Here is an 18,226-nt window from a genome sequence, read left to right on the forward strand (position 1 = left end):
GTGAGCACTTAATTAAACAATGATATTTGTATCAACTGAACTTTCGCTGCATGTTTAGCAAATTAAGACTGTTTAACAAGAAAATTTTTTTGTCACGCTCTTTAACGACTGCAAGGTTATTTTATAAGTTTTGGAAAGCGACACTAGCTAACACAGATGTAATAAATATGTGTTGGTCACATTGAACAAAAAGATTTATTTGTTTCAAACAAGTATTCAATCATAAACATAAGCTTTGCATTTGCCTTGAAAGAAAAAAAAATCCAAAAATAGAGTTCATCTATTAACTAAATTCAAAAGTTGTTTCATAACAGGGTGGCATTTGCTTGCGGTGGTCACAATACTTCCCACAAATACTTTAGACCCCCACTTTTTGTGGGTGATTACTTTACAGCAACCTAAATCATCTATTTGAAATCCCAAATTGCCGTAGCGGTCATCAGTTTCAAAGAGTGCAGAGTTTGTGTATGGGCCGAAATACTACAAGAGTAAAACTTAGTTAATTGTTAGAACAAGCGTATGTTGAATAATTAATCAATATTAGCATACATAACAGCACAACGTACAGCTTGCCCAGATGTAGGGTCAATGAAGTCACACCAAAACTGATTTGCTTTAAGTAGTTGACAGATTTCTGTTGCAGTAGTAATGAACTGTAAATAAGAAAAAAGTTGCTAAGCTCAGAAAAAATAAAACATTATCATACTTCATATTTTCATATCGTATAACAAAAATAATTTTACAAACATTGTCTAAGAGTGCTTCCCTCTCAATTTCAACGCTTTGACTCCATCCAGTCATATCGTTTTGAGTTTTTTGTGTCACAGTAATCACAGTAACATTTGATTTGGGCATATCAAGAAAAAGTGTAGTAAAATCTAGAAGATAAGAGATTGAAATAATATAAGATAATGTGATACCACACCATAAAATGCTAAATGTTTCTTTTAAAAGTCTTGTATAATACCTTTATATAAAATCTTAGGACAATCTTGCATTGCTAGCTCAACAGTAGCTTCTTTAAAGTAAGCACGAATTATTGTGTCTGCGACATCATATTCTTCATTGGACATCTCACAGTTTTCATCCAAAAACTATAATAATGATCATGATATTTAAGACGCAGTATTATTGTAAATAAAACCATTATTAGATGACTGATGTTCCCATGGACATATTCAGAAAACCTTGTGACGTCATAAATGTCACTTCAAGCTAAAATAGCGCAAGTGTTTACTATATTTGCATGATAAGCACCTGCCCAGCTACGATATCAAATAAACGTAGAGCGAGTTCCTTGTTTTACTGCCAACTGGGTGAGTTTTGAGGAAACGCTGGTATTGGGGGTGTTCATATTTGAGATTTGTCATCACTTACTGTTTCTGCTGCTTTTCCCACGCAAGAAGCAAAAAATGTAGTATGCACAATAATGCAGTTTCATTTTACACTGCATAGTAACCCAGTAACGTTGAAAAATGCATTTCATGCCTAAAACACGAAAAATACAATATTTCGATATATTACAGTAGTGTTAAATATTGGGAGCATCATTAACTACTTGAATAATATGAACAAATGATTTCATATTCACATGATTATCGAATCTTTTCAGACACCTGATTGAAAAGAAATTTATGAAAAAGAAACAACTGGTCATGAAAACAAAAAAATTAAGAAAATGAAAAATCAATAAAATTCATTGTACTGTATGAAAAAAACAATCTATTTTTGGCATTAATCTATGTACCATACTGTTTTGGCTCAAATCTAGCATCGATAGTGATTCAACGGTAAATAACTGGAAATTTGTTCACGCTATGATTCAATTTGCTATCATGTATGATACAATAATGTATTAAGTCCGTAGTGTTTGCAGTTTTTGGTTACTAATAACCCACACTATCTGAAAACAATAAGGCAATGGCTGTTAAACTACTAACCATAACCAAAGGAATTCTGTAAAAAATACCAGTTTTACACAAACCATTAATGTCTACTATCATAACAAACTCGTTACAATTTTTAACAAGTATATTGAACCAAATTCTTGGTTTTTGTTTAGTCTTGTAGACATGCAGATTCTTTGGTTGAGAAACAAGACATATGAATGGTATTTATACGATGAAGAAAATTTGAATGGTTAATAATGCAGTTGAGGGAGTAGTGAAACAGAACACTGACGATGCAGTAATAGTATGCAATAATGCCTTTCGCAGTACACCTGAAGAAGGAAACTTATGTCTGCTAAAGCTCAATTTAACCGGTAATTTTATATATAGTAATATTAACCGGTGATCACTAACAAAAGACCAGCTTGCTACAAGTTGTTGAAGAACAAAAGCTATTTTTGCACACCAATCCAGGCAGAAGGTTAATTAGAAGAGCAACACCGACTTTAGTTAATACCACTGTAATGTCCAATTGTTGTTAGTGTTGCTAAGTACCAAATGCATTTTTCAACTTTATTGGATTCCTATAAAACTGCATTTTTAGCAAATAATATCATATTTTTATACAGATACTTCTTAATAAAAGAACTAATATTCATTTAATCTTAAAAGCAGTGGTGTACAGTGTGATAATGGCATTAAACATAGCACAGATCTGTAAGATTGTCCGTTTAAGTTGAGCAACCCTACGCTTCACCTGAGGTTGCCAACTAGATTATCATGAAGTAATGTAACTAGGGTTTCTGATTTCCCAGATTTTCGCAGAGCCGGGAAAAATTTAACTCAATCCCTGGAGAAACCGGGATTTTTATACTTACACACAATCATACAAAAAGCTGATAAATGGCAAAACCAACAGGATGGGAGTACACCTAAGCTGTTTTATTCATTTTATGACTGCACAGAAAACTCGGAGCATTAACAGATTTGTTGCTTAGACATGAATGAATTTTCATGGTAAACAGTCCTGCTACAGAAAAAACTCGTTCTGCCTCAACTGATGTTGGTCGGATCCTGGAATCCTGACACTACCACTGGAATCACAAATGCAAAATCTACGCAGCGTATTGATATATATATTCGACCATGAGAAATTACTAATGGGATGTTAGTTGGTCATAACTCTTTTAATATTATCAAGTGGCAGGCAAGTCTAATCACTACAACGCTTTGCACAAAACATGTACTGGTAGTGAAGACATTTACCATAGCTGGGAAAAGGTCATAAGTAGGCTATCTATACTATAGACTAACACTGCGAAACATGCTTGGAGTCATCGAAGTGTAACAAGTCTGCAAGTGCACGTTAGCCTAGAAATGCATTGGAGAAAGATTAAATATTTGCAAACATGAGCTAGCGCGTCTGCACACCCAAGATCTCAGCTAATCCTACCATGAAATACAGACCAGCTGCTTGATTATTGTTCGGCTTCCATTATCACATTGTTCGGCTTCCATTATAATATATTGGACTGGATTTGTGTGGAACTTTCAGTATGAACTTAAAGCCTTTCAAAACGGCTGTCATTAATAGAATTATTGTTAGCCAACTCACTTTATCGTTCTTTCTATGATCTATGAGATTTCTTCGATCTTTGGTTTAATCCAGTTCTTGTTGACAGCAAGCAAGTTTGATACACAGACCATTGTGTCATCATACCGTTCACTACTGCAATTGCACATTTTGTTGACTTGCAAAGATTGAAATTTATGACCATTTGCAATATATTTTTGACATAACTTTTGCTAACTTGGGAAACCAGAATTTTTGTGAGTAAAACCAGGAAATGGGAAGTTGAAGTAGTAACTAAATCCTGGAAATTCCCGAAACCGGGATCCCAGTTTTCAAACCCTAAATGCAACCTTAAAGGAGTCACTTTGCTGGTACAGCAACTTTTCTTTCACTTAGTTTAGGTGCTCGACATAACTTGTTCATTGTTTGCCACTGCACAAAGACAGAGTAGTCCTGCTATCGGTTGGGACTAGTGCAAGAATGCCTTTACAGCAGCGGTTCTTAACCTTTTCGGTACTGCGCCTCCCTTTAGCGATGGTTCTCCGCTTCAAGCCCCCCTACACTTATAGATAAATACAAACAGCAATGTTGCAATTGCGTTTTATTCATTGATCACAAATCAGTGAGACACTTGCAATGTTTCTTGGCAACTAGCTCTTTAATGCAAGGTTTATTCCCAGACAGCGCACACCGTAATTCTCCTTCAACCTCCGGCTTGTTTCTGTACTATCAATAACTAATATCAAAATTAATGAAGAACAAATATGTTGTAAAGCACATTAGGGCTGGCGTTCTCTTGAAAATTTACTCACGCCCCCCTAGTTAAGAACCCCTGCTTTACAGGATCAACGTCATTCCAATGTTTATTACATCAGCAACTGACATGGTTTTTATGACTCATATGAACTCTTTATTAAGTTAAGATTTGTCTGAACAAACAGAAAAGCTTTAATGAAGGTAATTTTGCAAATGTATGCTTATACTTACATTGGACTTGGACATACAGTATGGGAAGCTGTAAACCAATCACGGAAGAACAAGACAATCATTTAACATGGCTGAATTAAAAGGAAAAAAGTGACTAGTGCATCAACCGCAGTTAATGATGTATTACGGAAGTGATACCAAATGCTCACCCAGTGTACACTCGAAAAGGGTCATTATGTCCTGTATCGATATGGTACTGTTTCAATTATGCTGATTGTGTACTCGTGCCAACCGGGCACATTCTATTGCAGTTGGTGCAAAATATCTCAGTTTAAATGGCCACTTTAATTTGTCTTACATTATTTGTAGAAAATATTATATAGTCAAGTGGGGCAAAAAAATGCAAAATTGACAAACTTTTGATTTTCTCACTAAAAAATGGGCCAAAAAGTCAAATTTTACACTCTATTGATCAATATTAATATTCCATTGATGTGTCCAAAAAATTGGAGCATTATGTTTATTCTTTTTATTTTTATCAAATATTTTGTGTTGTTTTTTTTTCCCCAGTGTTTGGGGCAATAAAAGCCATGCACGGGGTAAAAAAAAACAATCAATTTCAACAGTAAATTTTGTTTATTAAAAGCAACACAAAGCAGAAGAAATAGCAATATATACAGATGAGGATGAAACTGTAACACCTTGTTCAAACAAACAAAGAAGTTTATGCATTATGAAGTCCATATTTGCTTAGGAACACAAATTTTTCTTTCACTTCCTCTTCCTCGGCAAAACCAAAATATGATTTTGCACGTCCGACAGAAGTTAACACTGCGGTTGAAGGACCCCAAAAACAATTTTCAACGTTGACTATATCTATGTCCTCCTTTGTTGGCCAGTCCCAATACACTGCACCTTCTGAAGTTGATTTCTTGTGCAAAAACTTAAATTCAACTTGCTCAATTTTTCCATCAACCTCGTATCTGAAGATCTTTAGAAGTTTTCCCCAATAATATGTTTTTGGCTTCTCCCAAAACACTGCAAAGTACTTTCCAACTTGCTTTTTGTTTATTTCCAATTTAATTGTTCTCTTTTCTTTCTTCTGTTCATTTACACTTTCTTCAGTTACATCTCTTCTCTCTTCCTCTACATCTTCCATTCCAATAACTGTGTCTTCTCTTGTTTCATTATTCATTTCTTCAGATTCATCGTCAGACTCTTCTACCATCTCATCCTCTGTATCTACTCTCTTCATGTCTTCATCCATTTGTCTGTGAATTTCTCGCTCCATCCTTCTTTCTAATTCTTCATCTTCGTCTGCGTTCCTTTTCCTTCTCCCAGCTTTTCTCTTTTTTGTAATTGTTTCATTTGCTTCAAAGTTTTCAACTTGCTCGTTAAATTCTTCATTTGTTAAAATGCTTCCATTCATCTTCACTCTTTTTCTTTTTTTCTTCTTGTCATTTGTTTGTCGTCCCCTTGATTTTAACACACTGTCTATTGAAACCGATTCATCTTTTGACACAAGCCGTACTTCATACTTCATCCCTTCGGGAGCGTGAAGTTGCAACTCATTGATGATGTCCTTTGTTGTTCTGATCCGTGATTGTACTGTGGTGCTCGTTGATGGTGCGGAAACAGCTTGAATGTTGCAGATTGATGAGGTGGATGGCATTTCTTCCACATTACTTGTCCATTCAGTTTCCTGTGGACTGTTTTTTTTCAAAATTGGATTGCCTTCTTCTTCTTTTGGAGAACCACTAGATTGCCATTTATTATACAACTCCAATTTGAATTTATCCAGTCGAGAAATTTTATACTTTTCTTTGTTCACAGGGAAAATGCCAGTAGCTTTAAAGCCTGCTTTTATGTTTGTTTCATTAACCATCCAGTAACCCATCCTTGAAAGGAGTAGCAATGTCATTTGCTTCAACATAATCTTTCACAATTGATTGCAGTTCTTGAATAGTTGGACCAAATCCTGCTTCTGCCATCTTTTTAACTGCTGATGCCATCTTCTCTTCTTCATGCATTGAAAACACTGTCTTCCTTCCTTGCTTCTTAACCTGATCTTTCAAACGGTTCTTTAAAAGCGTCCTGGATACACCATACTTTATAGCAACACTATTCAAGCTTTGGCCTTGCTGTACTTCGGCCACTGCTTTTTCAATTCCTGCCTTGGTATAATGCCTAACTTTCTTTTCATAATTCCTCACCATGTTTTCGTTTATCATTCACTCAGTACTCTAATTTAAAGATATATATTTATCACCTGAAACATACGAGTACATTAGGATCAATATCTAATCAGAAATTAGTCTGAAGCGACGCTTCAGTGCTCAATGACACGACCTCAGAGCTAATCATATTGATGAAGGGCAAGTCAAGTTAAAGCATTTTATTTTCCTCAACGAAATTGCCTATTTGCTTGTATACGAAACACAATGCTACCAGGACTGGTTAAACTAACACTGAACAGAGACTTCTGAAACTGGTAATGCTTACAAGAATGTTAAGCTTTTGAATGGCTACTTGGCAGGAGTTCAACAAAGTGGAATGGTACATAAATCAATTAACTACAAAGAACAACACAAAATGATTGGAGAGTGAAACTTCACGCTTAATTTCACTCGCTTAACTTAATTTCAAATGAATCATCAGTACATTAGGTTTAATGTATTTACTAGAGATCAGGAAACTGAGACAATGCAAGTAAAACATTAAAATGTTAGTTTAATGCCTTATAGCAACCAAAATTGTTTTAAAATAAAAGTTATTAAAGATGGGGTAAAAAAAAAACAAGCACAGGGAAAATAAAAACAGCTGTCTTTTTTTGCCCCAACACATTGTGTAATTATGGGGTAAAAAAAGACAACATAGAATAGAATGAAAGGTTAACAGAAATCAAAATTGAAGTACTGGAGTACAATCATACTAAAATATCATGTAGATACACATAAAAAGATTGTGATTTTCAACCATCGTTTTCAATCCACAAAAAGTTTAGTAAAGAGCAAAAAAAGTTTTTTTGGACCGTTTTTGGGTCAATTTAGTGATTTGCATAGTTCCTGAAAAGTACTTACCTCTGGGCCTGTATTGTATGTTAAAAAAATATGCAAATAAATGATGTTTCTAACCATGCAAAGCTTTTTCAAAAAAATCATTCTTAGGGGGAGTTGGGGGGGTTGTCCTTTTTTACCCCAAGTACCCCTATGTTTTTTTTTGCCCCAACTGACTATAATGTAGAAATTAAATATGCAAAAAATGAATACAATTTGAATATTTGATCTAATGTTACAATATTTCCATGCATTTTAGTTTAGAAACTCACATCAGATTCAGCAATAAGTTGTGATACGATTGTCAGCTGGCGTTCTGTGCTTGATTTTTCTTCTAATATGTCATCAGCCTTGCAATATGAGCTACCAAAAAAAAACTGTTAACGAGAAGTACAATATCGGTAGAACAATAAAGTCTAGTAGTTGACAAGCCAACTTCAAAAAATGTAGATTTTCCTACTCTAACCCTTGCGAAACCTGTGTTTTGCAAGTGTTTTCACACCAATATCCAAGCCTTATACTTGAGATAATAATGTCTAACTTAAACGTTTTTTCGGACTAAAACTTAGTTGCAGGAAGTCCAATGAAATTCCCATTAATGTTCTCACATTATTAGTTTGCATACATTTAGATGCATGTGAAAGTCAGATTTCTTTAACAAACAATACTTCAACAAACACTATAGCATTAAGACTTATGTAATTTTACACCATTTTTGCACATAATCGTAGATGAAGTGTACTAATTGGGTGTGTTTGAAGAATACGAAGACACTGCAATTAATCATGGAGGCATTAAATTTTGGGAAGAGTGAAACTACTAGACACTGCGGGGAATGTACAGGCATCATTCCCGGAGCATGTTTGAGAACATAGCGGTAACAAAGGCAGAAGTGATTGAGGCTATTGAAAGTGACATACAGAAGATGCGGATCCCTGCAGGCAAAATTCCCTCCGATGATGCAATCACTTAAATCATTAACATAACCGCCAAACTCGATGATGATGAAATGGAAAAGTTGTCTCAAGCAGAAACACAAGGTAGATTGAGTTCCAGCATACAGTCAGACCTCGTTAATGCAAACTCCGCAAAACCAGAATCATCACTATCCGACACAAAACTGCCGAGAACGGATTTCTTCCCATGCATTTTACCTCTTTAATCCAGAAATGGCTATGCCTAACTCCCGACACTTCTGTGTCGGAACAGATATGCTAAAGCAATAGAAAAAATCTGATAAACCGGAGTACAAAGAGTGGAGCGAAAAAGATTGGCTGTTTTCGTGCATTTGTCATAGATGACAAAATTAATAGCCAATTATCTACGTACAAAAAATAGCCATTATCTCACATCAATCACACTGTGAACAGCAGATCGTCATCTTCATTTACATTCCTTTCATTCACTATGAAAGATTTCGCCTTATTACTGCCTTGATTCCGATTATCGGATATCTTGCTAAACTGACATTTGGTGACGAAACAAAGTGATCCGATTCAACGACGTCTGACTGTACATATGCCATAATTGGTAACCCAGGGTGATCCAAGACTGCCATGAAGACAGAGTTAACCAACACATGTCTCGATACTTTCTACTTATTTGCAAGTGTGTTTGCAAAAAAGAGCAAAAATCATCACATTTTGTGTTGTCACACAACAATGTGATGTTAGCCAGAAAGAGTCATTGTTATCCCACAATAGTTCAATTATTGACCTGCAATACATTTCAAATATAACAGATATACCTGTGTATTATAACACCTGCAAATCTTGCACTGGAAAATATGGTAATATTATAACAAAAAATGTGAAAATACCACATGCGGCCAATGTGCCAGGGTCTGGACCAACGTGTGCTTATGATAATTAGGTATTATTTAAAAATTGCTACGTAAACTTTTTTACGGATTTTTATGAAACAATAGATCAATGGTTGTTTTGCGTGGTTCAATTAGTAGTTTCATGCCAGTTATATGGTGGTCTTTGTCTGAACATCAAATTGGTACAGAACAAACAAAATGATATTTTACTAACTGTGATTGTAAATTTCAAAAATAAAACACACATTGGGCAACATGTCCTATTTTATTTTTAGCTAATGTGTCAATACATTTTTACATATGTCATACATTTTGGTTCAAATCTAAGTCGAGACATCCTGCTGGAAGTTAATAAAAATTACTGGTAATTAAACAGACCTAGTATTGCTATGTGTTGTGTTCAAGCAAGAAATCCCTACATTTCCAGGCAAAGGAAATTGTTTATTGCGCGGATTCAATGGACCCATCAGTTCATCAGGCCATGTGCTGGTATCTACTAAAACAACAAAACAGATTAAATTTTATGTGAGTTATAAAATGTAGGAATTGCAATGTTACTACAATTAAACTTTACATAATTATGGGTAATCATGTGCATGTACTATGCAAACTTCTTCGAATAAACTTCAATGGCAATTTCTCTTCAATTAACACAAAAAAAGGAAATTTGCAAGCACTATTTGTGAAGCTGTACAATTCGAAGTTGCATGGAAACCAAACCTAATTTTGGTCATGTGTCTGCAAGAAAATGAAAATGTACAATAGTGGTCGTATCGTGTGAAGCTGCACTTAGTTGAAGTGAAATTTAACTCTAACTTGTAAGGTATAAGAAAATATAAGCTATGCATGGTTCATCAGGGCACGCGTACAAAAGTTTAAAATAAAATAGAATTTGTCTGTGATGCCACAATTTTTCTATCAATCGCTGATAAATTGTGATAATTGGTAGCGTGTCAAAAGACATAACCGTACAGTCGTTTCTATTTCGATTAGACTGATTGACAACAAAACTGATTGAAAAAACAATTTCCCTTCATTTTTATTTTGGTAGGGAGTATAAGTTAATCAAGAGTTACTGTTGAAAAAACATATGTAGCGGGCTACTTGGAAGGACTCGGCGAGCCAGCCACAGGTTAGACACCCCTGCACTAAAATATATGGTAATCTGAACCAGACATGCATCATACCCTATAAACTATATTCCAAGCAATAACTCACCACCATCCTGAATCAAGGGATCAACTGGTGCTTCGCTTTTGCTTTCAAATTCTGAGTATTTACGAACGGATATGGTTGCAGAATGAAAAATACGCAAATTCGTGTAGTAAGAGAGAAATCTTGTTATAAGTTTGGATGAAACTACAACAGCCATTACCTACCAAAAAATACAGCAAATTAAAAACAAATTAACAGAGTACAAGAAGTTAGAGGTAGGTTTGATGTGGTATATATCACAATCTATACACTCGAACTGAGGAAAGTCTTTGCACAATTTAAACTCTGCAATGATTTCTCAAGTTTCGGTTAGAGCATAAAGCAGTGGCTAATCTAGAATATTTTAGATTTGCCGGGTCAATTAAAAGTTAGGGATTTCCTGAACTATGGCACCATGTAACTTTTCGTACCACGCGTGATTAGTGATATAATTGTAATAATGATACGTGTATTGGTATAGGACTATAGGTAATACAACTGCAGTTAATAGGTGAAAGAGCATACTGATCGAAACGTTTTTCAGAATTATTTTTGGCATTTTTGTCTCTAGCTAGGCTATACCTTAGCCCAGGCGTCACCAAACATTTTTCACAAAGGAGCAGGAAGGCATGAGAACTGTCGAGCCAAATTCCCACTTTGTTCCATAGGCTACCATACAATAAGCTCAATATACAATGTGGTACAGTGAGGAGGACCGAGGTCTGGCACACTGGCCGTAATTTAGTGAATTTTGGCAAAAACTTAAACCAGAAAAGTGCTCATTGTACAAACTCGGTAACTTCGCTTATTTTATTTGTTGAAACCAGACACTACTACTATGCGTGGAGTAGGCTAAACTCCATCAGTTGCTCATTACCTACACTTGGCTACAATATAAAGGGTTTTATAGCTGCACCCATTCTTGAATCCAAAGCTTGAACATCAATTTTATTGTGACATCACTGGATGGCAAAATGTGGAATTTTGGCAACAACTTTGAGGCAATAAATAGTTGCTTCAACTACTAAATAAAACTATTTAAAGTTTTCGGGGGTCAGTATATTTACTTTACAGTCTCGATTTGATGTTATAAGAGTTAAGCATAACTTGAATTGTCAAACATAATGATTGCTGCTTTTTAGGTTATAATATTTATTCTTCGAATAACATGTGATTGCTAAAATTCTGTTTGTAAGTGACATTTTTAAAATAATGGTTTTAGGATACTAACATTCCTTTCAACCTACTTGGTGTGAAAAACTATATGCGATGTTTTCTCAATTCTTTGTTTTGGTTGCATCTAATTCGGACAAGTTTGTTTTTATTTCAATGTTGCGCTAAAGCTATATTAAACGCTTGGTATATGATAAGGTCATATTGTTGTTCCAAATAACAAAAGTCAGGCAGACAATTGGACATACTGCATAGGAAAAGAACAAGCACATTCCCAATGTTGCACTGTTTAGAGCGGGGGCTTAATCAAAATAGGTACAAAATCAATCATAGATGTTGCAAACGTGCCAAATATTAAAAGACATTCTTCGTTTGTTGGTCAGATTTGTGTTACTGTCTCCGGTTGATGTCATGCCAATCGGGATTATCTGCTGTTATTGTCTTGGTATTGAGTCTGTTCAGGTCGAGATGACGTAACAACAAAGGTGTTTTTCTCACAGTTTAATTCATACGCTACTCACCTGGGCGAAACCTTTACAAACCAATGCTCAGAACGCTTTTAATTTTAAAAAAATCAAAGTGGGTCGACAATTTCCACTGTTAAGAATAGGCCAAGCGATCAAAAAAATCTTGCCACCCAAAAAATGGCAGCGGTAACTTATAAGGGTCTATAAAAATTAGTATGTCAATTTTAGTTGAAAATTAGCATACACTTCAATTCCCACACTATCCTAATTGACGTTTACTCCAACTGGAAAGTAAGACAGTTTTCAACAAGAAATTGTGCATGCAAAGACGCAAATTTTGGCGTAATCTATAATGGAAAGTGTGGCATCTGCACACAGGAGATTGATCACCATGCACACAGAATTTTTTTAACCTCATGCCGATTTCTAATAAACAAAGGAAATCTGGTTGTTTGAATGACATTTTTATATTACATAACTGAAATATACAAAAATTGATGCTTCAGTTTATGCCAAGTCTCCAATAACGCCTTCAAGCCAAAATTCGCATCTTTGCTCGCATGATTTCTCATTGAAAACTGCCGTATTTTTCAGTGGGAGAATGTACTGAAACCATAATTCTTTGTTTATTTTTACATATTGGCATTTAAACAAGCAACTTATATTTGTTTATTTATTATAAATTTGCGTGAAAAAAGTTTGATGTGCACAGTGATGGATTTCATGCTTGCAGTTACCATATTTTCTTTTATAGCAGTATAGCATTATGGTAGTATTTTTATTTTCCCTTTTGGGAAAGTTTGCTTTCAATGCACCACAATCACATAAACGCGCTAATCAATTTAATGTAATTTGCACCGCGGCAACGTAAATTACGTAATAGCCTACTTATAATAAAGAATATAGGGTAAAACGTCAAATCTGCGCCTGAAAATTGGCGATGCCAATTTCTTGTATGGCATTTGCGTCGACAAATGAATACATGCAGTACTAAAACAATAAAAGCTGCTGAAAAGGTTTTCGCATTAAACTAAACAAAACATCAAGGGTAGGTAGGGTGGTCTATAACCTGCATGTGTAGCCTAGTAGGTAAAATCGGAGGTCCGGATTTCCCGAGTACGTATAGGTGATGTACTAAGGTTAAATAATAGCCTCTGAGGCTAACCTACAAACAGATTATCGCGTTTTAACTGCCGCTTGTCCGCCCGGAAACCCACTGAGTATGCCTAAGGTTTGCACAATTAACAAAGGATTACTGAGCATAAAAACCGGAAAAAACTTGCAGGCTCCCATTACTGCTTGTAGTCTGCAGTTGCAAGGTACCCTACTTTACCACTTGAGTCAAGCCAGCAAACACTTTCTGGCAGACATTTTTTTTATTTTAAAGAGCACATCGTTCCATTGGGGAAGGATGTCTAAAATCGCGGTCAAACGTCGAAAAAAGATCGAAATTTAACCCCAACCCTTATAGATCTTAAGTATGAGCGCGTCTTCTGGCACTAATTCGTGATTTTTAACTTTTTACGATGTTTGATTGCGATTTTGGACATCGTTCCCCTCCGGAAGTTTAAGTTTATAGTGATTTTTAAAAAATAAAAATAAAAATAGAAATAGAAAATGTCTGCTCGCTTAACTTTGTCGAACCAGCAAAGAGTGTCTGCTAGCTTGGCTCAGGTTACTTTTGCTTCGCCACACTGATCCGGATTGGTTAAGACCATTCCGCGGAAAACAGAAAAAGTGGAAGTAACTACACTAATCTACGGAAGTAAGGACAATTTTCCTTTAATTTAGTCACGGAAGATGAAAATTTCGATCCGTGGGAATTATAGTAGTTTTAGAAACAATTGTTTTACAAATGTTTGGAAAAATATGATGCCATTTCAAGTTGAAGATTGGCATATACTGTAGTGCTGTTACTTCCGCAAATTAGCATTGTTCTCCGGATCTAGGAATTTATTTATTTATTTGTTTTTCGCCATTGACTGCACGAGCGAAAAGAGATGATAACTTGTTATAGCAAAAGAACACGAAAATATGCGCACAGACAATATTTCAACAAACGGAAAAACATGGCAAAGCTCGGAAGCTTAAACGTGCAAGGTGTTCGTTGTACAGTGGTGCTATAACTATGTAAATTTAGCACGGCCACAAAACTCAATAAATGCTTACATTGTCATAAATTATTAACAAAAACAAAACAAAGAAGCATACACACATTATAACAGAATCACAAAAGATCATTAATAAGATCGAAACAAATGAGGATAAGGAGGAGGACATGTTTGCAGAAGTTGCTGATGTGTACATGGGTGACTAAAATAAAAACCCCACCAATATAAACACCATCCTAGGGGTCAGAATCCCATTTTTGTGGTCAAGGTGAGGGAACGATATCAGGGTCCTCAGATGCACAAAAAACATGACAATAGGCCTAAATATGATATTTTAAAATGATGTGGTGGCACGCACTACGCTTCGGACATTTGTCTTTAAGCTCTCGTTCTTCTCCTTAATTTACGTTCTTGCATTGACTAAGATTCTTTGTATACCGTTGCATTTCCAACTTTGTTGACTACCGAGTACTTTACTCTACATTACGCTTATAACCAATCGTTGGTGGTAGTAATCAAATATTGCAACCTTTTGGTGTGTTTCGGTTGGTGTTGAGGGGTTACGTGGTTATAGATTGGGTTGTTCTGGCTATATTTAATGAGTCTCGTATCTATCGTTCGTGAAATCTTCCGCAACCAGAATTCTGAGATTATTAAAATTGCATTCAACTTGACAAAGTTTGTCCATATAAATGTTCATTTTATTGACATCGAAATACATTCCAATTCCACTAAAGACTAGAGTCATCACGCAACACAGGCTTGGGTAGTAGACTGATGAAGGTCCAATTTAGACTGGGTAGCAGCAGAAGAGTAATAATAATATTAATAAATTATTTTGGATGTCAATCCATAATGATATACAAAGCTTTTCTGGTTAGTAGTCAACAGGAAAACAAATTATAAAGAAATAAACGTATAACCGACACGAAGCGTAGCTGTAAACGATCGACAGGAAATAGTTTGCAGGCTGTTTTAGAGAAACGAGATATTACCATATGTTCTGGGTAAATTATACCTTGCGAGTAATACAAACATAGTTATCAAAGCCACATAATTTCATTTAATATTTTGTTTCACTGTTGATGTGCAATTCTTCATACCTCCATACGTCATACGTTTGTCAGTTCGTAAACACAGTTTTATCAGTTTTTCATTTGTTAGCTGTTCTGCTCAGCACGTGCAATGGCGAAACGAACTTGTGATCTTAAACAATTTATGGAATCAGATATAGTTTTCGTTATTTCGGGCATCTTCATCTCTCAACTGTTACTAAATGTTTATTGGTTGGTTGTGGATTTATTTGTATGTCACAATCGATTGTTCAATGCCGATGTCTAATTAACGCAATATGACCCAACGTAAGAACGGTTTTTAGTAGCCAGTGGGATATAATGTTTATTTCGCTCACACAAACTTACTGACTGCTGGAACAAAAAAAAACAATTTTCGAGCATTACGATCAGCATCATTTATTCAAACAAATAAAGTTCACCCAACCGTTCTTCAATCTGTTTTATATAACTTATACGTTTCCAAAATCTGTCTTAAAACTTCATCCGAATGGATGTGTATGTCTTCACTGCATTGATGCCTATATACTGGCCCTTATGCCCATATTGTTGGTATAAGACATGGTCAGCTATTCGGATGAGTTCGACCACAGAGTCCGATAGCACAATAGGGTAACACGTGACTTCTTCAGTTGACAGCTTAGATTCGTCCACGGCTATTACATCTGTTCGCGTGCATTTTCCGGGTACAGAGTTTTGCTATAATTATCTGGCTATTTGGCGCCAGATAATTGAAACTTCGGCGGTTAAAAATTATATTCTTTGAAGTTTGAAAGAACAAACACATTTTCGATCTTACATAAGTGCCTCGTCATGCTGAAGAATGTCGTTTTCTTGAACTTGGTTTTCAGATCGCGAGCTGGGTAATTGGTGTGTTGTTTGCTTGATTATTTCGGTAGTATAACATTCTGACATCATTAATATGCGGTTGACCGAAATCTTCCGATGACGTAGTGTATTGGTCACGTGATGAACTGGGTGACTTATCACACAACAACGTATACGGCCACAATGGCATACCTCAACGTTCCCAAGAACACAATTCCATATAAAAATAACAGAGGCTGAATAAATACAAAAAAATACAGTATATTACCAAGCTAAAATAACAGACATAACAATGCTTTTCTTGCTATGCCCAAAGAACATCATGTGTAAGCAAGGGTTTACATTCTTGCTCATTCATTAAAAAGATTTCAAAAGAAGAACTGGAGGAGTAGATGGGAATGGTGGAGATCGTAAATCTACCTTGAGATAGCCAAGTGATATAGCCAAGTCAGTAGTGCACTGCCGGTAGTCACCATCACCCCTCCTTTGTAAACCTTCAACTGCGGAGAACTAGACAATCTTAAATCGAGAAAAACGAAAACAGAAACTAAAGCAGTAGCCTATCCGTTCAAGGAGAAACATCCTGATGAGATGACGTTTTTAAGATTTATTTTGTAGATGAATCTTTACAAAATTGGTAAATTTTACGTGACACTTAATCTTTGTCAATGAAACGCATCGCATATTCCAAGATTAAACACTGATGACCTGTATAAACTGCTGAGTAGTTTTGTGCTTACAATATGGTAAGAACAGATTAAAATATCCTCTAGTGCCTACTGAGTGTTTGTTTTTACTAACATTAAAGATATTATAATAAATAGGAGACAGCATATTATTTAAGTAGGCTATGTAATAGGATGTTTCATTTTTTCACCATTTTGGAATTTAAAAAAGCTTGGGGTCTCCCTAGGCCGTATTTTGGGCACAATGAAAGAATCTGAATTTTTTTTATATTTATGACGTCATTTTGAGGTTGCACCCCCTTGTTGAAGTTTCGGTGGGGGTGCATGTTTGTGAATTGGCGATATCTTCGTAACCGATTGAGCTAGAGCTATGATTAAGGTCTCAAAAGATGCAGAACAGCTGGTTTCCTATAACCATTCCATACATTTTAACTGTATTTTTGCTCTAGAAAAAAAGTTATTTGAGAAAAACCGAAATTTTGAAAAAAAAACCTAAGTTTTGACATATTTTGTATGCAAATCACAATGTAGTTCCCAACCGAACCTTTATTTTGCTTGGTGGTGATTGTAAACTTTTAGATTGGCCTTCGCCATGAAAAGTAAGCAATATATTTTATATGTAAGCTATACAAACATAATCTAAGATAAACTTAAAGTTACAGCAGTTTGTGTAAATAACTGCTACATCGGTAGTTCTGGAAAGATCGAGTAAACGATCATGTTAAACTGCGACTTTGATTTCTACTTTAGCGTTACTCTACCGTGTAAGAACAGTTCCATCAGCCAAACAACAAATTGTATTTTTTATTCAAATTCATTTTTATTCTTTAAACTAACAACAAACAACAGTTCATGTTAACCTAAAAATTTACTGTCTGCACTAATTGTTATCCATATTGCACAGGTATGCTTGCAAACGAAAATCAGTACGCCTCAAAGTAGATTTGTTTTCACGAATTTTCTCCTGCAGAATATTTTTCAATCATCCAATATTCCTTTCATTGCACCTATTATTGTTTTCAATGGCTTTCCAAAATTCTGGATCAACATCATCTGAAGCAATGCAAGGAGCTTGTTTGCTGTTCAATGTGAAAAATTGTTTTAAACCAGCATTACGATTCATAAGCAAGTTCTTACATCGATGGATTGCGGCATGGAAGAGGATACTTTAACAGCCTCGATTGGGTAAGGTGGCACCTCAGAATAAACACTTAAAGCCACATTTTGGGGGTCAAGCCATTGTCCCGCATGATCCAAGTAATACTTCATTACCATATCAGCAACATCTGGCTGGATTTCTCTATAAGCAAGAAGAAGGTTGCGTTGGAAAAGAGTAAGAAAAGGACCATCACAAGCTTTTGGATGCAAATGTATCATTACAAAAGAGGGTACATAGACTGAAACAATGTATGAAACAATTTTTTCTA

The 18,226-nt window shown here is 35.4% G+C and overlaps 1 protein-coding gene across 2 annotated transcripts; it reads right to left on the minus strand.

Moving 5' to 3' along the window:
• Window positions 1-176: 176 nt before the first annotated feature.
• Window positions 177-13,191, minus strand: LOC143470432 (cobalamin trafficking protein CblD-like). 2 transcript variants are annotated; one of them, XM_076968567.1, is made up of 8 exons: window positions 13,171-13,191; window positions 10,486-10,642; window positions 9,646-9,760; window positions 7,718-7,808; window positions 968-1,094; window positions 748-878; window positions 567-653; window positions 177-480 (listed from the first exon to the last, which is right to left on the minus strand). In XM_076968567.1, exons 1-8 carry the CDS (start codon window positions 13,174-13,176, stop codon window positions 277-279), a joined length of 918 nt encoding a protein of 305 aa, XP_076824682.1. In that variant the 5' UTR covers window positions 13,177-13,191; the 3' UTR covers window positions 177-276. The 2 variants fall into 2 exon arrangements, with proteins under 2 accessions (XP_076824682.1, XP_076824681.1); XM_076968566.1 differs by having other exon boundaries at window positions 9,646-9,763.
• Window positions 13,192-18,226: the final 5,035 nt, after the last annotated feature.

The sequence above is a fragment of the Clavelina lepadiformis genome, chromosome 9 (genome assembly GCF_947623445.1).
Source record: "Clavelina lepadiformis chromosome 9, kaClaLepa1.1, whole genome shotgun sequence".
NCBI lineage: Eukaryota > Metazoa > Chordata > Ascidiacea > Aplousobranchia > Clavelinidae > Clavelina > Clavelina lepadiformis.